This window comes from Muntiacus reevesi, chromosome X, assembly GCF_963930625.1.
Source record: "Muntiacus reevesi chromosome X, mMunRee1.1, whole genome shotgun sequence".
Lineage (NCBI taxonomy): Eukaryota > Metazoa > Chordata > Mammalia > Artiodactyla > Cervidae > Muntiacus > Muntiacus reevesi.
This window is the reverse complement of record NC_089271.1, coordinates 103,939,788-103,963,060: the sequence shown is the minus strand read 5'-3', so window position 1 is coordinate 103,963,060 and position 23,273 is coordinate 103,939,788. Positions and strand designations below refer to the sequence as shown.

General features: G+C 49.9%; 1 protein-coding gene across 2 annotated transcripts in view; it reads right to left on the bottom strand.

The window, feature by feature from the left end:
• Positions 1–300: 300 nt before the first annotated feature.
• LOC136153541 (melanoma-associated antigen 9-like) overlaps positions 301–23,273 on the bottom strand; it is a 48,147-nt gene continuing 25,174 nt past the window's right edge. The window contains exons 2-5 of one of the 2 annotated variants that reach the window (XM_065915476.1): positions 7,681–7,773; positions 3,964–4,062; positions 1,806–1,897; positions 301–1,505 (exon numbers count right to left, since the gene is read on the bottom strand). In XM_065915476.1, coding sequence (XP_065771548.1) covers positions 757–1,505; positions 1,806–1,897; positions 3,964–4,007 — 885 coding nt within the window. In that variant the 5' untranslated portion in view covers positions 4,008–4,062; positions 7,681–7,773 and the 3' untranslated portion in view covers positions 301–756. Of the gene's footprint in view, positions 1,506–1,805; positions 1,898–3,963; positions 7,774–23,273 lie in introns of both variants that reach the window. The other variant, XM_065915477.1, reaches the window with a different exon arrangement.

Genomic DNA, 23,273 nt, shown 5'->3' with positions numbered 1-23,273 from the left:
CACCTTCCTCATGTGACTGCAGCTCTGAGATCATCACTCCAGGTGTGGGAGTGTCCTGCTTCTCCTAGTGTCCCCACTGCTAACGTGGCCTGTCACAGACCACAGGCTCTGTGAAGTTCTGTGGAATAAATGAGCCAGGGAGCAGGGCCTTATTTAGTCAGATTAATTTTCTCCTAGTTTCTTAAATAATAACCTGGGAAAATCCAAATAAACTGAGATAACTTAGCTGTATAAAATGACAGACAAAAATATAAGAAGATTTCGTTATAATCACATTTTATTTTCTAATTCTTTCACCAAGTACATTACTGCTAAGTAGATTCACATTTCCAAAATAGTTATAAATCCAATCTCATGTTACCATGTTTAGGGTCACAAAATAAAATGGGAGTTCCCAATCTCTTTTAAAAACCAGCAAAACTCTTGTCCTTAAACTAGGTAAGTACAAATACATGTGTGATCAATGCCATTCACAAAGTTAATACTGAAGTTTATTAAGCCTTAAGCTGAAAAACACATTTGAAAAATTCCTAAAAAACAGAGATGAATCTCCATGTCATCAGAGAGAAAAGGAATACAAAGATGCTACACACTGGGTTCCCCCAAGTGGCCCAGGCCCTCATTACTGAGAAGGCTCACCACCCTCTCTTCAATCACAGAGGGAAAGATCAGCCTGACTGCTGCTCTGGCTCAGGGGCCCTCTTCCTCCTCCCTCACAGCCTCTGCAGAAGGGAGTGGGAAGGACCTAAAAGCCCTTCAGTTGACCTTGAGCAGATACTCCATGAATTTCTCCTTGCTGGTCTCCAGAAAGGCCCGGGGACCCCACAGGAACTCGTAGCGTACAGGGTCACTGTTAGGCACCTGTCGGTACTTCAGGTACCCCTCCTGCACCCACACTTGGGTTAGCAACTCCCTGGGCTCGCCAAACATGGAGTGCTCCCTCCCAACATACAGCCCCATCTTGTTGAGTGCTTCCCAGATTTCCTCCTCAGGGCTGCAATCGCTATTCTGGAGGATCAGGCTGAAGACCACCACCAGGAGGCCAACCTTGGGCAGGCCCTGCCCACCTCTCTGCATTGCATCACAGGTGAGTCCCAGGTTGGGGACCATGATGTGGATGTGCTTCCTGGGGTCTACCTCCTTCATTTCCACACCAAACACCAGCAGAATGCACTCAAATGCTTGGCAGAAGACCACTGGGTAGTGCTCCTGATTATCCCTGAGGACTGTATTCAGCAATTCAGCATAGGAGGTTGGCTCCTTGGCTCGATACTTGTGGAGCAAGAACTTCACCATCTTAGCCACCATTATATTCAGAGCTTCCTGGGGCAAGGCCACCACAGGGGCTGATGAGGAGACTGGGGGGGAGGAGGCTGAGAGGGATGTGGCCTCCCCTCCCTCAGCCCCCAAGAGCTGCGCCTCCTCCGGGCCCTGGGCCTCGTCTGGCTCCTGAAGGTCTTCCTCGGGCTTGCTCAGCTCACTCATCTCGACCACGAGCACAAGGCCTGGGATCGAACCACAGACAGGAGTGAGGCAGGGGGCATTGGGAACCATGGGCTTCGGATGAGAAATACACCCTGGGTGGTCGACACAGGCCACTTACAGGTCTCCTCTTGAGGGGTGCTTTAGGGCCTCACAGGGGCCTTCGTCCTGGGCGGCCTGACCCCTGGCTGCCCGAAGGAGGAAGGGCAGCCAGCACAGCCTGAGGTTCTGGGGCTGACACAGTGAGGGGATTAGAACTTTGTGGGGTCCCTTCTGTTCTCGGATGGGAAGCCCCTGGTGCTCATTCAGGGCACCCTCCTCACCTTGACTCCTGGTACTGCCTGGATTCCTCTGCTCTCGGACCTCTGGACACAGGCCTAAGACCTCTGCCTTTGCCTCCTGGTTCCTGGAGCCCCTGTGAAAAAAATGGAGGGGGCAACTCAGGGGTAGATTGTGGCACAGCCCTGGACTCTGAAGTCCCCCCAGTTGTGGGGAAGTGGTCCCCTTTTAGCTCCCTTGTAGTGCCCACCTTTCCCCGGCCACAGCCTGTACCCTGCCTTTTGGGGGCCTGCAGAGTTACTCAGAACAAAATCCGAGTCTGAAGGGAGAGCGCGAAGGGGCTCCACATGCGGCCGCACGTGACCAGGACTTCCCGCCGGTCCTAGGCTGGAGAGATGCTCGGTCCTCACCTCAAGTCCAGCCTGGACTCCCAGCACTGACCACAAGGGTGGGTTCAGCTCTGTCCGGGTAGTCCACCATCTGTGGACCTGAAGCCTCCACCCTCTGCCTGAAAACCTCACCTCCCGAGCCCCTTAATCCAGAAGTTGAGAAACTGTGCATCCTGGTCAATACACTCTGGGACCTCTAAGACCCCCATCAAAGGCAAAGATCCCTGCCTGTGTTGGGGTCTAACCGCCTCAGTCCTTCCTTGCCTGGAGCCTAGATTCCAGGCAGGACCTGGAACTGGTCCGTCCTCCATTTTGAGGCCCTGCTCTCACCCAGTTCCCAGTCATGTGGTAAGAGGTCATCCTGCCTGGGGACTACCAGGGTCCCCTCTGTTCCGGGGTCCGGCTCCCCTTACTCCTCCCTCAGGGTCCTCACCTGACTCCCGGTAGGACTGGGGCTCTGTCCTCCCCCAGTTTGAGGCCCAGCTCCTCACACCAGATCCCCCGTCTCGCTGAGACCCGGAAGTCAGAAAGTCGGGACAGGCGCAGTGTGCTCTTCTCACCCCAGGGTCTCCCAGGGCTGATGACAGGGGCAGGGATCTGTGGAGCTCCAGCAGTCCTCCCTGGGGGTCCCCTCAGTCCTCCCTCAGGGCCTTACCTTGTCTCCGAGTAGAGTTTCAGAGTCTCTCCTCTCCCCAACTGAGGCCCCGCCCCTTATACCCTTCTCTGAGACCCGGATGTCAGGAAGTCAGACCATGCCTGTTGTTCTCGTCCTACGTCACGGCCGCCAAGGACCGACAACAGAGACAGCTTTCTCTGAGGTCAAGGGCCCCCTAGTCCCCCCTCAGGGACCTCAACTTGTTACCCCACAGGACCTGGAATTCTCCTCTCTGCCCACCTGAAGCCCCACCACCTATAGCAGTTCCCCAGTCTCTCTGAGACCTGGATGTCAGGAAATGCGGCATGTGCTCATCCAACCCTATGTGCTCCCTGAGCCCACTCTGTGATGGGGTCCAGGATCCCCTCAGTCCTTCCTCAGGGTCCTCACCCAGACTTCTTCAGAGCCTACTATCCTCTCCTTCTCCTTCTAAGGCCCACCCCTTATATCAGGTTTCCAACCTGTCAGAGACAGGGATGCCAAAGTTAGGAACATGCTGCCAAGTGCTCATGCTGCCATAAGGGATGCCTAGGGATGACAGCAGGAGTGGGATCCATGGGGTCCTTGTGTCCTCCTTCGGGTCCTCATCTTGAGCTCTGAAGGGTACAGGATGTCCCTGAATTGACCCAAGGCTGGACCCTCACACCAAAGTCCTCATTGCCCTTAGACCACAGCTTCCAAAGCTGCTGGTCTCCTGGAGCAGTGGAATGGCCTCTACGAAGCACATGTGAGGTGCACACTGGGATATGAGAGCCCGTGGTGCTGGGGTTTCACCCTCCAGGGACTGGGAAAACTCCACATCTGTCATCATTAGTTCCCCCACTAAGTAAGATACATGGCCCTGGAACCAGAGGGAGCAGTGACCCCACCTACCACCACTCCCAGTGACCCACAGGGGAAGTTGTGCTTCTGGTCGCCCATGTAGGTTCTGCAGTTCCTCAGCAGGGCTATCTAGCCGTTAGCCACTTCTAGCTATTCACATTTGAATTCACATTATGTTAAGGCAGAAGGCCAGGCCCTGGGACACACTAAGTACATTTGAGTTCACAACACCCAGTCTTATGTGGTTACTGGTTACTTTATTAATGGTGGTGATAGGACATGCTCTTCCCAAAGGGAGATGGTTCCCCCAGGAGATATCATAACAGTCCTACTGACCTATGAGCCATGGTTCCCACTTGGTACTTTGTGTTCCTCTCCATAGAGGTTCAGGCACCAGTTTCCCATCCACGTGTCTCCTCTTCTCCTGACCCGGACCTGCCACATGAAGGGAAAGGGAGAGAAGGATGGATCCCAGAAGGAGGGCAGAGGGCGAGGACTCATGTGGTCCTCATGTGGTTCTCGTTGAAGCTCAGCTCCAGACTCCTAGGCTGCATCCTTGCCCCTTGCTCCCAGGGCCCTCCACCCTCCTCAGTTCATCTGGCTGTACCACCCCCAGGATATCATCTGCAGTGCCCAGAATCCAAAATGATTCTTCCTCTTCTACCCTGTCTACATCACAACTGTCATGGAGGGCTCGAGGAAGAGAGTAGTTCTCCTAAAAACACCCACCTTCTGACTGTGCCACTGGGAGGAGCCCAAGTCCTCACCCTTGGCTCTGAATGGATGGCACCTGGACAGATCTTCCATCAGTCAGTCAGGCAGGAGACTTTCCTGCCTCTTGGGAGCTCAGCCCCATGGATGTGGCACCACCTGCATCCAAAGTACCTTTCCATCCCACCCCAGGCATCAACACAAATGGGATGCTTTTCCTCCAAACAACATGCTATGGTTATTTAGATGAACCGTTTTTTCTATCTTTGTATTAAAATCTTGGTGAATAATTCATGTATTTATTTCCAAATTGTTGTAGGTTTACACAAGGATCCCGTTTCCTGCAGGCAGCTTCCAGGAAGCAGAGGGAGAAGAGATGTGAAGAAGGACCTGGAGTCTCTCCCCTGCCCTGCAGTGTACTCAGTGCTCAACAGACAGCAGCTGGTTGGTATAGCTTGTGATGAAGATAATTCCCTTCACGTGTTAAGGAGTTTCTGAGAAAGCCCAACGTGCCTTGAACCTCCAACTGTTTCTAATCACAACTCTGTATCATCAGCACTTTCAAATGCAAGATCTGATGTAGCTTCCAAAGCTTTTGTGAATGTCAGGGAGGGGTCCCCCGACACCCTCCAGTGCTCTTTCTGCCATTCCCTCTGCAGTGATGCTGCCCACAGTCTCAGCAGACTGAGGATGTGCCCCTGCCTCCTGATGCCAGGACACAGTCTCCCCCTGGGAATCGCAGCTGTCTCCACACAATGGAACTTGCTTGAGCATTTGCACAGGTGCCCACAGTCTCCCTGACAGCCATGAGCTTCATGAGGGGCAGGTATCAGACAAGCGACAGTGACAGAACAAGGACAGCGGGAGTTTTCTTTATAAAATCCAGCTAGGATATGCACTTGCCTTCACCTCCATGGAGGATTCTGAGGTGTATGAATTCAAGTTCAGTGCAGTTTATATGGCTTAGGGGTCTAACCACCTAGGAAAGCTGACCCATCTGTTGAAGTGTCCAACTGCCAGTTTCAAAGAACCCCATTAAAATCTTACCAGAAGACTGAGGGTGGTAATCAAAATGTCTTCAACTATGTATCCTGAGACTGAGTAGATTATGCACTGAAACAAATGCACTCATTTCCCATTTGGAAACTTTCTAGTGTATTTAGCCTAAGGCAGAAAAACCAAGTGTCTACCTGTTCTGACCAAAGCACACTTTCTTTTTGACACCCAGGAGATTATTGGAGAGAAGATGAACTTCTAACGTGCATGTCCAATTCTAGACTTTCCTCTCACTCATAAGACCCCATCTACAGTCTGGCTGTTGCCACCACTCAGGTTCATTACCATCACCTCCCACAGAAGGAACCCAGCTTCCCAAGGCCCCAAACCACCCTGGTTCAGGCACCAACACTTGAGTGCTCCTCTTGGAGCCCCACCGCTCTGCCCCATATTGCCTTGTTCTTTGGGACTTGGGGATGTCTCTCCACCTTCCTCCTGTGACTGTGGCTCCTAGACCATAGCTCTAGGTGTGGGGGTGTCCTGCTTCTCCTAGTGTTCCCACTGCTAAGACAGGGCCTTCCACAGAGCAGAGGCTCCGTGAAGTTCTGTGGAATAAATGAGCCAGTGAGAAGGGGTCTTATTAATCTCATCAATTTTCTCCTACTTTCTTAAATAATAACCTGGCAAAATCCAAGTAAACAGACGTGGATCAGCTGTAGAAAAGGACAGACAAAACCTATAAGAAGTAAGAATTCACTACAATCGCTTTTTATTTTCCAATTTTTCCACCAACTACATACTGCTAAGTAAGTTCACATATCCAAAATAGTTGTAATTCCAATTCTTTATGATGTTGCTCAGGGTCATGAAATAAAATGGCAGAGTTACCAATCTCTTTTACAAAACAACAAAACTCTGGTCCTTAAACTGGCTAAGTACAAATACGTGTGTGATCAATGTCATTCACAGAGTTAGATACTGAAGTTTATTAAGCCTTAAACTGAAAAAACACATTTGAAAAATTCCTAAAATCAGAGATGAATTTCCATGTCATCACAGAGAAAAGGAACACAAAGATGCTACACACCGGGTTCCCCCAAGTGGCCCAGGCCATCCCTACTGAGAAGGCTGACCACTCCATCCTCAATCACAGTGGGAAGGATCAGCTTGGCTACTTTTCTAGGTCAGGGCTCCTATTCCTCCTCCCTCACAGCCTCTGCAGATGGGGGTGGGAAGGCCCTGGAAAACCTTTGTTTGTCTCTGAGCAGATACTCTGTGACTTCCTGCTTGCTGGTCTCTGCATAGGCCCAAGGACCCTACAGGAACTCAAGCAGGGTCGCCAGGCACCTGTTGGTACTCCAGGTACCCCTCCTGCACCCACACTTGGCTCAGAAGCTCCCTGGGCTCCCCAAAGACACAGTGCTCCCTCCTGACAAACATCCCCATTTGCTGAGTGCTCCCCAGACCTCCTCCTCAGGGGCACGGTCTCCATTCCACATGATCAGGCTGAGGACCAGCACCAGGAGGCTGGCCTTGGGCATGCTCTGCCCACCGCTTAGCATTGCATCGCAGGTGAGGCCCAGGGTGGGGACCATGATGTAGATGTGCTCCGTGGGGTCCACCTCCTTCACCTTCACACCACAGACCAGCTGCAGGCACTCCGAGGCTTGACTGAAGACTACCAGGAAGTGCACCTGGTTATCCCTGAGGACCTTCTTCAGCATTTCCGCCTGGGAGGTCAGCTCCTTGGCTCAATACTTCAGGAGCAGGAACTTCATCAGGTTAGTTATCATCTCCTTCAGAGTTTCCTGGGGCAAGGCCTCCACAAGCGTGGAGCAGGAGACCAGGGTCACGAGGCCGAGGCAGATGCAGCCTCTCCTGCCTCAGCCCCCAACAGCTGTGCCTCTACCATGCCCTGGGCCTCGCCTGGGTCCTGGAGGTCTTCCTCGGGCTTGCTTGGCTTGCTCAGCTCACTCATCTCGACCATGAGCATGATGCCTGGGATCAAACCGCAGACAGAAGTGAGGCAGGGGAATAGATGGGGACCACCTGCCTGGGCGAGAGAGGGGGTGTGAGCAGCCTCAGCTGAGAAACGCACCCTGGGCAGTCTGACACAGGCCACTTACAGGTCTCCCCTTTAGGGGTGCTCTCAGACCTCACAGGGGCGTGCCTCCAGGGTGGCCAGTCCCCTGGCTACCTGAAGAAGGAAGTAAGGTGGCTCACCGGGGTGCAGTCAGCACAGCTCGAGATGTCCAGTGTGACAAGGTGTGGGAATTAGGCCCTTGTGGGTTCCCCTCTGTTCTGGGATGGGGAGCCCCTGGTGCACACTCAGAGCACCCACCTCACCTTTACTCCTGGTACTGCCTGGAGCTCCTCTGCTCTCGGACCTCAGGACATGGGCCTCAGAGCTCTGCCTTTGCCTCCCAGTTCCTGCAGCTCCTGTAAGAGAAATGGAGAGGGCAGTTCAGGGGTATCCTGTGGCATAGCCCTGCCTTCTCTGATGATAAGAGGGGTGGACTCTGTGAGGTCCCCTCAGTTATGTGGTGGGAGGTCTCCTTGGGGTTCCCTTGTAGTGTTCACTTTTCCCCTGGCACGACCTGGTCCCTCCCCTCTGGGGGCCTGCATGGAAACTCAGAACAAGACGCAAGCCTGAACAGAAAGTGCTAAGTGGGCCCACATGTGGCTGCACCTACCAAGGACCTCCCGCGGGTCCTAGGCTAGGGAGATGCTCGGTTCTCAGCTCCTCCTCATGTCCTGACTGGCCTCCTAACACTGACCACAGGGGCGGGGGTCTGCTCAGTCCTCCCTCGGGGTCCGGGGAGTCCACCCTCTGTGGACCTGAAGCCTCAGCCCTCCGCCTGATCACCTCAGGTTCCGAGGTCCCTAAGTCAAAGGTCAAGAAATTGCTCACCCTGTTCACCCTGCTCTGGGCACTCCAAGAGTCCCCACAAGGGCCAAGATCCCTCCTTGTTGGGGTCTAACTGCCTCAGTTCTTCTTCGCATGGAGCCTGGACTCCAGACAGGACCGGGGATTGTCCTGTCCACCATTTTGAGACCCCACCATGTTCATGAGGTCCCCAGTCTCTCTGAGACCTGCATGTGAGGAAGGCCGACAGGCCGAGAGTGCTCTTCTTGCCCCAAGGGCTCGCACGGCCAACTTCAGGGGTGGGTATCTGTAGGGTCTGTCAATCCTCCCTCTGGGTCCACTCAGTCCTCCTCAGGCACCTCACCTTGCTCCCAGGCAGGACCTGCATTCTCACCTCTCCCCAACTGAAGCCTCGCCCCTTATACCAGGGCCAAAATCTCTCGAAGATGCAGATGTCAGGAAGTCAGAACATGCCTATTTCACTCATTCTACTCCACAGTCACCCTGGACTGACAACAGAGACAGGGTTCTCTGAGGTCTCTTCTGACTGTGGCTCACGGTCCACTAGTCCCTCCTCAGGGTCCTCAACCAGACTCCTCGCAGGACCTGGGAATCTGCCCTCCTGAGTCCCCACCCCATATGTGAGGTCTCAGTCTGAGACCCAGATATCAGGAAGTCCTCCCACATTCCTAGTCTGAGACCCGTATGTCAGGAAGTCTGACCACATCTGTTGCATTCATCGTACCCCAGGGATGCCAAGGACCAACAGCAGGGACCGACTTCTCTTAAGTCTCCTCTGACTGGGGTCCACCAGGTTCCCCTCAGTCCTCCCTCAGGGTCCTCACCTAAACTCCTTCAGAACCTAAGAATCTCCTCTCCAGTCTCTGAGGCCCCGTCCCTTATATCACGTCTCCAGTGTCCCTAGACCCTGTGCCCATGCAGTCAGCAGAGTCGCCTCGGGCTGAAAGCAGGTTCCAGGACCTGTGGGGTTGCCTGTGTCCTCCCTCAAGGTCCTCATCTCGAGCCCTGCAGGTCTGGGGATGCCCCTTGTGTTGACCAGAGACAGGGCCCTCACACCAGGCCGTCACTGCCCTGAGACTCCCAGGGGAGTCTGCGGACATGACATCAGGGCTTCAAGCCCAGGGTTTCCCAGAGCTGAGATGATGCCCCTTGAGTTCCTCAACCCTCCTTCTGCTCTTCACTTTGACTCTCAGCAGGCCTGGGTACCACCCTCTGTCCCTGACCTTGCTCCCGAGAACCAGGTCCTCTGCAGCCAGGACCCCAAAAGGCAAGCAGAAGTAGGGGGCTCATTCCCACAACCCTGCCAGGGTCTCCCAGGGCTGAGAGCATTGACGACCTGGATGTCCTGGGGTCCTAGAGCCCCCCTCAGGGTTCTACCTTGACTCCTAGCACAGCTGGGCTCCTTCACTCTGCTGACCTGAACCCAGGCACCTGACCCAGGCCCTCACTTCTCCCCTCCCATCAGGATCAGTGACGTCACATCTGGATGCCACAAAGCATGGCCCCCCTGGGCTGTCGGGAGGGCTGCACATGCATGCCCTGGGGACCCTCAGTCTCCTCTGGTCCTCACCTCGAGTCTCTGCAGGACTTGGGCCCCTCCCTCTGCCCACCTGAGACTGTGCCCCAAAGACCAAGCCTCTGACTCCCCAAGTTCACTGAGGAAGTGAGGGGGTGTGAAGTCTCAGCCTGACAGCCCAGACGGGGGCCCCCAGGAGCCCCAGTCAGGGTGGAGTTGTATTCTATAGGATCCTCTGTTCCAGGGTGACTGGACCCCCTTGTCCTCTTCTCGGGGGAGGGGGGAGCTCCTTAAGCCTTGAGAGAAGGCCGGTGTCCTAGCTCAGATGCTGGATGGGGGCTGCTGTGCCCATGATCTTGGGGGAGAACAGGGAGCCACTTGCCTTCCCATGGGGGCCTCTCAGCATCACCAGACTTCGGAAGCTTTTGTATAAATGTTGTTTTAGCTGAAGAGGGTGAGCAGCAGGTAGGTGAGTTAGCAAGAACTCAGCAGCCTGTAGATGGCCTTGGCTGCTCACAGTAACTTCACACTCCTCCTCTCTGGGGTATCCCCAGGGTCATTTCCTGGTGTCTCTCTTCCACTGGTCTGCATGGATGCCCCCTCCCATGGGCCCTTCTTGTGCAGAGTGGCCAGAAGGGCTCTCGGGGGTCAAGAACTCATGAGTTGTGGGTTCTAAGTCCCTACTGGTCGGGCGAATTTAGACTCTTCCCCCAGAAAGGAGAAACATTAGGGAGGAGGTTGGGTGGCTGACCTGCCCCTGGAGTGCCTGAGGGCCAAGGGCTCAGCCTCACTGCAGTCCATCCTATCCCTCACGATGGCCTGGCCACCCCCAGTCCCCCCCACAACCCCCCAGAGCACTACTCGGAGGCCGGAGGTGCTGCCTGAGCAAGGCTTGGGCATCCCCAGGTTTGTTAAGGGTGGGGGCATGCAGAGCTCATCATCTGGAGGGTTTGCACAGGGCCTTAGGAGGCCCCCTGGCTGGGACCTCAGACCCTGGAGATGGGGACCATCCCTCCCTTTCCAGAGGCTCAGTGGATGGCTGAGCACCTTGCTGCCTGGTCACGGGTCCTGCTTGTGGGGTCGGGCGTGGACAAGACCCAGGCTGTGGTGTCTCATCAGCCTCCCCTGCTGGTTTGTAGCTCGATCCATCCCAGAGCCTTTCCTCATGACAGTTTCCATGGAGTCCCAGGCGGTTCCTCCTGCAGACAGCTGGCACTCCAGAGCATTGCCAGCTTTGCTCACCTTGTTTCCATCTTCCAGAAATCAGCTTCTTTCAGCCTCCCCACCTCATCCCTGTTTGGCCATGGCACCTCCCTTTGTGAAGGGACAGAGCATGGGAGCCCAGGGCCCACTGAGGACCCAAAATGAGCACTCAGCCGAAGGAGGCTTGGGCAGAGCTAGTGGGAAATGAGTTGGCCATGGATCACCGGGTTCTCAGGATCTGCCCAGTTGAGCCTCCAGGGTCACCCTTACCTAGTTGGAGCACTTGTGAGGCAGGGCCCCTCTCTGAGACACCCTGTCTGGTTGAATTGCATTTCTACTCTCCTAGACACTGTTGCCTGTGTAGCCCTGGGGACAGAACTAATCCTGTGCCTCTGGAGCCGCCTGGTCTCTCCTCTGGTGACCAGGGCACGTGTGGGGCTCAAGACAGTTTGACTGTCCAGGGAAAGCCCATCAAGTCCATGCTCCCTCCCTTCAGTCCCATGTGACCTTAGGCTGCTGCCTCTGCCTGGCCCAGGAGAACGCATGCTTAGCCACTTCATTCCAGACATCAGTCAAAATCTACTAAGGACTGAGCAATGTACCACATGGGTCTTTTGATGTCAGGTAGCCTTGACTTTAAATAAAAGGTGCCTTTTGTGACAAGCAGATGACTTGAGATTGCAATCTGCCTATCTCTGCTTTCTCTATAGATTTACAGGTAAGCAGGTGCAACACATGCTGAAGTTTCTGGGAACGTGGTTTTTAAATAGCAGCATCTGCATGTGATTCCAGGTCAAGAGGCATATGGAAGTCAAGGCAAAAAATCAAATGAAAACTTCTCAAAAGGTAAGGTGTTCCCCAGGCAGCGAACCTTCATAAGGGGCAGCGTTTTGGCTTGGAAGTGAGCAGCTTGGTCAGGCGTCATGGAAGCTCAGTGCTGGGGCTGACAGAGGCCTGGCCTGCACCACCCCATGTCCTTTCTCAGGGCCTCCTCTGCCTGCACCAGACTGCCTACAAGGAGACCCAGCCTTTCGGTTCTGGTGGACTGGTGTGTGCGCTCTCCCCTCTACTGACCTCGGAGCCCTTGTCTCTGCAGCACGACCCTGGAGGGCTCTTTGCTATGCTCCTCAGGACAAACACTCTTTTAAGAGAAAGTGTGTTATAAAATGGACACCCCAGCAAGCAGAGGGTGCTGAGGTGTGACACCCTCGGAGTGCTCAGCTGAAATAGGGAAAAGAAAAGAGAAACAAGAAAATGTCACCAGATGCAGGCCCTGCAATGAAGCCAAACCTCAGGCCTGCTGTCCAGACACCAGTGAGCCCCCAAACTGAACACTCGCAGGCCTCAGACAGAGACCACAGGTTCCAGCCCTGTGAGTCTCAGGACAGTAAGGGCTCTTTTGGGGCCCCCGACAAGGGGAGGCCTAACTTCTCCTCATAGGTCAAGTGAGGAGCCTGCTGGACAGTGTCCCTGTGCTCATGAAGCCACCAGGCTCTTCTCCAGCCTTTGAGAGGTCTTTTCAATAATAGGGTGCAGGGCGTCTGTGGGGCTTCCCCAGGTGTGTACAAGGTGCCTGCGTTGTGCTGGGGTGGGAGGCTGTCTGTCTTGCCTTCACGAGCAAGCAGCTGCCTGAGGACACTCAAATGCTCAGCCAGGCCCAGGATGGAGGTGCTGAAGATGTGTGCTGGGCGGGAAATCCCTCGTGTTTTCAGCCTTTTTATTGCCCTGCAGTGTTCTGACCACAGGGCCACCTCTATCTGTCTGAATAGGGTGCATGTTTGGGGTCCTCTGGGGGTGCACCTGAAGGGTGTTGGGGATAATGGGAAGGAATGGCTGGAGATTATGGGAAAGAGGGGCTGCCTGAACAGTAGTAGAAGGGGTTCTGGACCTGAGCGGTCAAGGTCAGGTTGGGGTCTGGCCCGGCAGCCATGACTGGCATCCCCGTGGTGCACAGAGGCACCAGCATGGCCACTGGGAGCTGCCCAGGGGGCAGGCTGAAGATCTGGGTGGGCACAGTGGTGGGGCCCACCACCAGCATGGGAGGAACCATCTGAGCAAGAGGCCAGGTGAAGCAGAGCCTTGGGCCCTCGATGGGCAGGGCCACCACGTCAGGACAGGGATTAGAGAGACTGGAGCCTCTGTGCCCTTGGGCTGCCAGGCGTCAGGACCCATCAAGGGGGGTGGGAGCCCCCTTGGACCAGCAGCAAGGGAGCATAGGTCCTGGCCAGGGCCATGACGGGGGCGAGTTCCAAGTGGCTCATGGTCCCCTGGGCACCTTCAGGGCAGGGTGACAGTCCATCCTGTGGCTGTGTGGTTCTGAGCACAGGAGGGATGCCCAGGGCTGCCAGCCTGCCCTTCACCTGTCAAGATGCAAACTTAATGCACCCTCTACTCTTCATCTTCCCCAGGAGGTGTGGGCTGTCTTTCTTAAATAGGGGACTGCAGCAGAACTGTAACTTGGCTTCACTGAGAGAGAGAGAGAGAATAGCAAAGTCCAAGCCTTAAAAGGCTTACTGAAACCAGCACCCTCCTGGCTAGGCCCCTGGGTGCCCTCACCCAGTCATCTCCAGGCCTCTTTGGAGAAAGCCAGACCCTGTCCCACAGGAGGCAGTGCCCCAGCTTGCCTATCCTCCAGACTCACTAACTTACCATGGTCTCTCACCCTTGGAAAATAACTCAAAGTGGCCCAAGAGTATCCGTATAAGTCCCAGAAAGGGGACTTGGCATTTGCAGTGGTCACATTGCAGAAGCTTCTCTGCTTTCTATGCAGGTGTCGACCCCTGGCCTGCACTTCCTCGGCTGACCAGGACACTTCCCAGGAAAGGACCTGTGCTTCCCTGCACTAAACTTCTGCTCCACAGCTATGGGAGTCATGTACTTCGTCAGTCATGGCTGACTCTTTGCCACCCCATGGATAATAGTCTTCCAGGCTCCTCTGTCCATGGGGATTCTTCTGGCAAGAATACTGGAGTGGGTTGCCATGCCCCTCTCCAGGAGATCTTCCCAACATAAGAATCAACCCCAGGTCTCCCACATTGCAGGTGGATTCTTTCCAGTCTGAGCCACAAGGGAGTCATGGGGGCACAGAAAGAGGACAGGCTGCTATCCTCTGGGCTCCACAACCTGCCATGTCCACACCAGGTGGGCCTTGCTCTGCACATCACGGTCCCAGGCATGCAGGAGGGGGCAGTCTCCCTGGGCCTTCATGCACAGTGTGGCTCCCTTTACTGTGACCACCATCCATGGGACCTCCATCCAGCTCTGCGTCCAAGCCATGAGAGCTGCCATTCTGCACTGAGACCTGGTGCTCTAGCATCAAAGAGGCGGCCATGCAGGGCGGCCCACATTGGTGGCCCACCCCACTAATGCCCCTCACCCAAACTCTGGTCCTGGGGTTGAGGATTTTCCAGAGATTTCCAGAATCAGAAATGCCTCAGACCTTGAGGTGTCAGCCAGCTGGGGCCCAGGAGCCTGGCCCAGTGGGTAAGAGAGAGGGCTTCTGTGAGGAGATGCCAAGGTGGGCATTGCTGCTCTGCTGATCCCCAGCTGATGCCCAGCTGCCTGGCTCACCCACTCTGAGTCTCTGCTTCCCCACACAGGTAATCCTAGGGGCACCTGCCTCATGGGGTCCCAAGGACTTGGGGGAGGTACAGGAGGTGGCGAGGTTCCTGACACTTAAGTCTGCCACGTGGTTACGGCGAAGCGTGCTGTGTCTCACAGCAAGTCTGCATCTGAGGCACGTAAGCACTGATCTCCCGGTGGAGTTCAGTTTCAACTGGAAGCCTCCCGTAACTAGTGAGGGGTGGGCTTCCTTGTCAATTCTTGCAAACTGGGGGCTGAAACACCATCTGAATTAAATGGCTCTACACACAGCTTGGGTGAGCTAGATAGAATTGCCCAGTGTTTCCCATAGCCAGAAGCCCTACTCAGTGCCTTTCTATGTGACCCAGGGATGCCTCAGACCCCTGAAAAGCTGAGTTCCATTTTAGACTATCTGGGACCCTGCAAACACTCTCAACTGCCTCCTCAGCTGTCAGGATTATGGCAGGGCACTCCCTGACAATGGCTGAATCCCCAGGACCCCCCCTTTCCTCTCTGTATGTTCTGGTTGCCCTTGCATACTCCTGAGAGATGCTCACCCCACCCCTGCTCCCCTTGGCTGTCCATGGCAGCTTGAGGTTCCCTTTTGTTCTGGCCAAGATAACTACCAGCATCCTGGTCCAGAAAACTACTAGAGTTCATCAATGAATTCAGTGAAGTTGCAGTATAAAAAATTAATATATAAAAATCTATTTGCATTTCTGTACACTAACAGCAACCAGCAGAAGGATAACTTTAGAATATCATCCCATTTACTATTAAATAATCCCATTTAACTGCATCAGAAAGAATAAACTACCTAGAAATAAACCTACCTAAGGAGGCAAAAGACCTGTACTTGGAAAGCTGCAAGATATTGATGAGAGTAATTGAAGACAGCACAACAAGATGGAAAACTATACCACATACTTGGACTGCAGGAATCAATTTTGTAAGATGACTATACCACTCAAGGCAGTCTACAGATTAAATGTAATCTCTATCAAATTACCAATGGCATTTTTTCACAGAACTAGAAATTTGTATGGACACAAAAGACCCCAAATAGCCAAAACCATCTTGGGAAAAAAAAGAAAACAGAGCTGGACGGACTTCCCTGGTCATCCAGTGGCTAAGACTCCATGCTGTCCATGTAGCTGTGCCAGGTTTGGTCCCTGATCAGAGAACTAGATCCCACATGTAGCAACTAAGGGTTACCATGCTGCAACTGAGATTCACATGCCACAACTTAAAGTTCACATGCTACAGCTGAAGACCATGCATGCTGCCTCTAAAGAGATCCCATGTGTTGAAACTGAGGATTCTGAATGCCAAACCTGAGGATCCCACATGCCTCAATGAATATCAAAGATCCCATGTGCCAGAACAAAGACCAGACACTATCACATAAAGAAAAAAGAGAAAAAGAATGGAGCTGGAGGAATCAAGCTTCTTGACCTTAGACTATACTACAAAGCTATAGTAATCAAAACAGTATGGTACTGGCACAAAAACAGACATACAGATCAAGGGAATAGAATAGAAATCATAGAAACATGCTTATGAATCTATGGTCAATTAATCTAAAACAAAAGAGGCAAGAATACAGTATGCAGTGGAGAAAAGAGAGTCTCTCCAGTAAGTGGTGCTGGGAAAACTGGACAGCTGCATGTAAAAGAATGAAATTAGAACATTATCTAACAGTATATACAAAAACAAACTCAAAATGGATTTAAGACCTACATGTAAGATTGAATATGTAAAACTTCTGGATGAAAATATGGGGAGAACATTCTTTAACATAACTCACAACACCATTGTTTTTGGATCCATCTCTTAAAGTAGAGGAAATAAAAGCAAAAATAAACAAATGGGCTTCCCAGGTGGCACTACTGGTAAAGAATTTTCCTGCCAATGCAGAAGACATAAGAGATGAAGTTTCAATCCCTGGATCAGGAAGATTCCCTGGAAAAGGGCACAGCAACCCACTCTAGCATTCTTGCCTAGAGAATTCCATGGAGCTTGGTGGGCTACATTTCATAGGGTTGCAAGGAGTCAGACATGACTGAAGTGACTTAGCATAGCACAGGGACCTAATTAAACCTAAAAGTTCTTGCACAGCAAAATAAACCATTGAAAAATGAAAAGAACCTACTGAGAGAAAATATTGCAAATGACTGATTTGGGGTTAATACCCAATTATATATAAATAGCTCAAAAACACAATGTCAGAAAAGGGAATCACTTTAAAAATGGGGAGAAAAACTGAATAGAAACTTTTCCAAAGTAGATATACTGATGGCTAACAGGAACATGAAAAGATGCTCAACATCACTATCCCATCAGGCAAATGCAAGTTAAAATGACAATGAGATATCACCTCATACCTGTGAGAATGGCCATTATCAAAAAGAACACAAATAACAAATGGTAGCAAGGATGTGGCAAAAAGGGAATATTTATGCACCGTTGGAGGGAATGTAAATTGGTGCCGTCTCTGTGGAAAATAGTGGAGATGTTTCTCAGAAAACTAAAATTGAGCTATGTGACCCAGAAATTCCATTCCTGGGTATATATCTGATAAAAACAAAAACACTAGTTAGAAAAGATACATGCACCCCAATGTTCATGGTAGAATTATTCACAACTGTGAAGATATGGAAGCAATCTAAGTGTCCATCAATGGATGAATGGATAAATAAGGTGTGGCACATACACACACAGAGACACATGTATACATAATGGAATACTACACGGCCATAAAAATGAATGACATTTTGCCATTTGCAGCAACATGGATGGACTTGGAGGGCAATAAGCCAAGTTGAATGAGTCATACAGATAAAGACAAATATTCTATGATCTCACTTAGATGTTGAATTTAAAAAATAAAACAGACTAATAACCTCAAATATGCAGATGACAGCACCCTTATGGCAGAAAGCGAAGAAGAACTAAAGAGCCTCTTGATGAAGGTAAAAGAGGAGAGTGAAAAAGCTGGCTTAAAATTCAACATTCAAAAAATGAAGATCATGGCATCTGGTCCCATCACTTTCTGCCAAATAGATGGGAAAACAATGGAAACTGTGAGAGACTTTATTTTCTTGGGCTCCAAAATCACTGCAGATGGTGACTGCAGCCATGAAATTAAAAGACGCTTGCTCCTTGGAAGAAAAGCTATGACCAACTTAGAGAGCATATTAAAAAGCAGAGACATTGCTTTGCTGACAAAGGTCCGACTAGTCAAAGCTATGGTTTTTCCAGTAGTCATGTATGGATGTGAGAGTTGGACTGTAAAGAAGGCTGAGCACTGAAGAACTGATGCTTTTGAACTGTTGTGTTGGAGAAGATTCCTGAGAGTCCCTTGGACTGCAAGGAAATCCAACCAGCCCACCCTAAAGGAAATCAGTCCTGAATATTCATTGGAAGGACTTATGCTAAAACTGAAACTCCAATACTTTGGCCACCTCATGCGAAGAACTGACTCATTAGAAAAGACCCTGATGGTGGGAAAGATTGAAGGCAGAAAAAGAAGGGGAGGACAAAAGGTGAGATGGTTGGATGGCATCACCAACTGAATAGACATGAGTTTGAGCAAGTTCAGGGAGATGGTGAAGGACTGGAAAGCCTGCCGTGCTGTAGTCCATCGGGTCAGTCACAAAGAGTCGGACAGGACTGAGAAACTGAACAACAAATGAATATTAACATAGAAGTAGCTGACTCACATACACAGTGAACAAACTAAGGGTAGTTGGGAGAGGGAAGGAGGAAGGGGCAAGATAGGAATAGGTGAGTAAGAGGTACAAACTATTATGTATAAAATAAGCTCCAAGTTTGTATTGCAAAACATGGGGAATATAGCCAATATTTTGTAATAGCTATAAATGGAATATAACCTTTAGAATTGTAAATCACTATATTGTACATTTATAACATATAGTTCTGTATAGCCACTGTAATTCAATTAAAAAATGAGTTTTCTCACTTGGTTCTGGGGTTTCTAGAATTAGTTCTGTAACCTGATTAGGGTTAAAAGTGCTAATGACTCTGTAGTAAAGACAGCATCAATAGTCTATGGCAATAGATACATGCAAAATATCTGCTTTGGATATGCCTGATGAACCACTTAAAAGAAGTGCTGGGTGCAAGGTGTTCTGTGACTGTGTATATGATACTTTTGAACATTTTTAGAACACTGATAGATATAATGAGCTTTCTGGTTGCTCCCAATGTAGTTGGAAAGAGTGGTGAAAGAAAAGGAGTAGCTCAGTTTACAGTTAAAGACGTAAAATATTCTATGTGTACCCATAAGAAGACACTTATCTCCTGTAGATACAGGGTTGAGATTGCTAATGATCATATGCAAACACTCATCCTGCTACTGGTTGAATTAGACTAGAAGTTAAATTCTGCCACTAAGGTGTTTCCTTTTAAGATGAGGCCGCTGACTTGGAAAGAATGGGATTCTGTACACTGTGATAGAGCTATGTAGGGAGACCCTGATGAAGCTGGGGACACTGACCCCATCAAGTCTGGTGAGTCATCCTTGCCAGGAGAAGTATCCTCCCCACCCTCAATTGGAAGCAGCCTCCTGACCCCCAGTGGGATCAGCCTCCCCACATAAAGCTAGATCAGGCCAAAATGATTCACTAAGCATACATTCTGCATTTAGTATTGCAACTCAGGGAGTGAGAAAGGGCCTTTATTAGTTTGGTAGGCTGAACTATGGACCAAAATTGGGCCCACAGTGAGTGAGTTGGAAATGTCAGACCTGCCTTGGTTTAATACAGAGGAAGGCATTCAGAGGTTTACAGAGATTTGACTGTTAGTGTGGATTTGGCATTGAAGGCCTACTCATTCATACTGGGAGAATCCTGAAGACATACCTTTTCTAAGACTGTGAGGGAAGCCCCAGCACCCTTGAAGAACTCTCTGATTGCTTGTCTCTGCAGGCCAGAACTCAGAGTAGGAACTGCAGTCACTGAACGGGGAATCCTAGATGCAGTGGGAGTATTTAGATCCCCAGATGGCAGGAGCCAAGTGGCAGCACACAACCACCAAGGGCAAGGTGGGCCTGGTTACAGGAATGGAGAGAAGAGTCAAAGCACCAATCAGAACAGGCTGACTTGGGCAGCTCTATGGTTTTATCCAGTTGCTCATGATCTTCCTAGAAGTAAAAGAGTTAGGAAGCCCAGTAAGTTCTTACTTTGTCTGTATAAGTAGAGATGTCACTGGTCAAATGAACAAAAGTCTATTCTGAATCACAAAAACAGAGAGTCATAGCCCTTTGATCAATTCCCAGACTTGAGCCGTTAAAACTCTCAGAAGAAAATGCAGAGGTACATTTTTATGATGTTGGATTTCAGAAATGGATTCTTAGATGTGACACCAAATGCATGAAAAGCAAAATGAAAAAAGACAATGTGGGTGAACCTCGAAAACATCATGCTAGTTGAAGGAAGCCAACTACCAAAGACTACATATTATGATTCCATTTATATGAAATATCCAGAATAGGGAAATCTACAGATAAGAAAAGAGAATTAATGGTTACCTAAGGCTGGGGCCTTCTCACATGGTGCAGTGGGAGACCCAGGTTTGATTCCTGGCTTGGGAAGATACCCTGGAGAAGGAAATGGCTACCCACTCCAGTATTCTTGCCTGGGAAACCCTATGGGCAGAAGGGCCTGGCAAACTGCAAAGAGTCAGACATGACTGAATGACTGAACACACACACTCAAGGCTGGGGTGGGCTGGGGGGAGGTGGTGGTGGATACAGTGTCTGTGAATGTTCATCCACTTTGGTTCTTAGTGGTGTGCAGGAAATTTTCTAAAACGGACTGTGGTTATGCTTGTCTGACTCTCCAAACACACTCACAATGATTGCATTTTACACTTTAAATGGACAAATTTTGTGCTATACGAATTTGTATAAATAGACATATTTCAAAGAATATTTAAAAAGAAGAAGTAGAATATCTAAATAAAACTTAAAAGTCAGGATTTCGGGGACTTCCCTGGTGGTCCAATGGTTAGGAATCTGCCCACCACAGTGGGGAACACTGGTTTGATCTCTGGTCTTGGAAGATTTCACGTGCCATGGAGCAACTGGGCTGATGTGCCACAACTACTGAAGCCCATGTACCCTAGAGCCCGTGCTCCGCAACAAGAGAGTGGTCTCCACTAGCTGCTACTAGAGAAAGTCTGTGTGTCGCAACAAAGACAAGCACGGCCAAAAATAAAAGAAATAAAAAGTTTTTTAAAGTAAGAATTTTGAATTATTATGTAAAAATTATTTCCACAAAGAAAAGCCCAAGTTCCAGCAATCCCAGTCCTGGGCATACACACCAAGGACACAAGATCAGAAAGAGACACGTGCACCCCAATGTTCATCGCAGCACTGTTTATAATTGCCAGGACATGGAAGCAACCTAGATTCCCATCAGCAGACGAATGGATAAGGAAGCTATGGTACATATACACAATGGAATATTACTCAGTCATTAAAAAGAATTCATTTGAATCAGTTCTAATGAGATGGATGAAACTGGAGCCCATTATACAGAGTGAAGTAAGCCAGAAAGATAAACACCAATACAGTATACTAACGTGTATATATGGAATTTAAAAAGATGGTAAAGATAACCCTATATGCAAAACAGAAAAAGAGACGCAGATGTACAGAACAGACTTTGGGACTCTGAGGGAGAAGGCGAGGGTGGGATGTTCTGAGAGAATAGCATTGAAACAAGTATACTATAAAGGGTGAAACAGATCACCAGCTCAGGTTGGATGTATGAGACAAGTGCTCAGGGCTGGTGCACTGGGAAGACCCAGAGGGATGGGATGGGGAGGGAGGTGGGAGGGGGGATCGGGATGGGGAATACATGTAAATCCATGGCTGATTCATGTCAATGTATGACAAAAACCACTACAATATTGTAAAGTAATTAGCCTCCAACTAATAAAAATAAATGAAAAAAAAAAAGGAAAAGCCCAAGTTCAGATGGTTTTAATTTTGAATTCTACCAAACAGTAAAATAATGAACACTGATCCTCACACACTGTACCAAGATGTTAAAGAGAGGGGAAACAATTCCCAACTCATTTTACACAGCCAGTATCATATGCCAAAATGAATAAAGTCATCACGAGGAAAGACAACGATAGACCATGACAAATGTACAAAATGCTCAACAATACGCTTATCAACTGGATCCAGCACCACATAACAGGGATGATACACTGTAGTCAAGTTGGGTTTATCCCAGATATGCAGTTGTTTTAACATGTGAAAATCAATTAATGCCATGTATTATATTAATAGAAGAAAGGAAAAAAACCACAGGATTACCTAAATATATACAGGAAAAGCATTTGGTGAAATCCAACAGCCTTTTTTTAAATAAAAACTATTCAATGAGTTAAGAATAGAAGCATAATTTCTCAACCAGATTAGGGTATATATAAAGAAAAGCTTATAGCAAGCATCATACTGAATGCTAAGATGCATTCAATGATACACTGAAAATGAAGAGTAAATTTTCTGGTATGTAAAATATATGTCAATATGATTGGTAGATCAGTTGTTCATCTTGGTCTCGTTGGTGCTATTTCTGATTGGTAGAGAGAAAGAACAACTACTAGGAACTTATTGCTTGCCTCTCTGGAGTGTAACTGAACTTGGTAGTTTCCATCACCATGGCACTTTCTCTTCCTTTCACCCTTTCCCACCCACCGCCTGTTACCCATAGGTACCATCTTGGCTGGGCACTGTGTGACCCTGGGAAAAGAGAGCAGAGAAAAGCAGAGGGAGTCATATGTGGGGGAACAGGGCTGGGAAACACGTCAGTATGAGAGAAAGGATGCTTTTAGTATTTCCACAATAGTTGCCAACCATTTAAAATTGGGAGAGGCCACATCAAAATCTGGATTTACAGCTCAATTAAAAAAAAAAAAAAGGTTCGGGGGGAGCACTAACTACACTTGGCCCCTGTGCCAGGCCGGTGTTTCTCCTGCAGCTGGTTAGCTTCATTCATTTTTTATCAGCCACCGAGTCCCCACCAGCATCTGCATTTGTGTGTTCCTTTTGTCTTGCCCTGTGCCACAACCTTCTGTTCTGGCCACAGAATGACACTATGATGTCTCACATAGGACTGCACTTCACACTTGTGGGTTAGCGATACATGCAGTGACCTTCCCCTCTCTCTCCTATTGTTAGCTCTTCTACGAAGCCTTCTCCTGTTCTGCCATTCATATCTGACTTCACTTTTCAGTCTCTCTTCTGAACCTTGCTCAGATCTGAGTAGGCAAACCCGACACCTGCCTCTGCCCTAGGTATCTGCATGCTGTTCTAGGGCCTCCACTAGACTCTCATCCTCGTTTCTGTCTTACTGATTGCCATCTTGACTGCTGTACCCCCTAGATACCCTGTACACAGTAGGTGCCTGATATTTTACAGACTGGATCGTCCCGCTGGCCTGGCCTGATGCTGAGGAAGGAAAGTTGCTATCACCATAGGAAAAGATTCAGTACAGAAAATCATGGTACACTAACTCAGAGCAGTGACAAGTGAAGGAATTTAGCAGCAAAGACTATGGGGAAACACTCCTAGCTTGAACTGACCTAAGTCTGTTAAGAGATATTCCAATTCAGAGATATTTCACAACGTGGCTCCGCAGTAAACAATCTCCCTGCAATGCAGGAGATGAGGGTTCGATCCCTGGGTCACGAAGAGCCTCTGGAGGAGGAAAT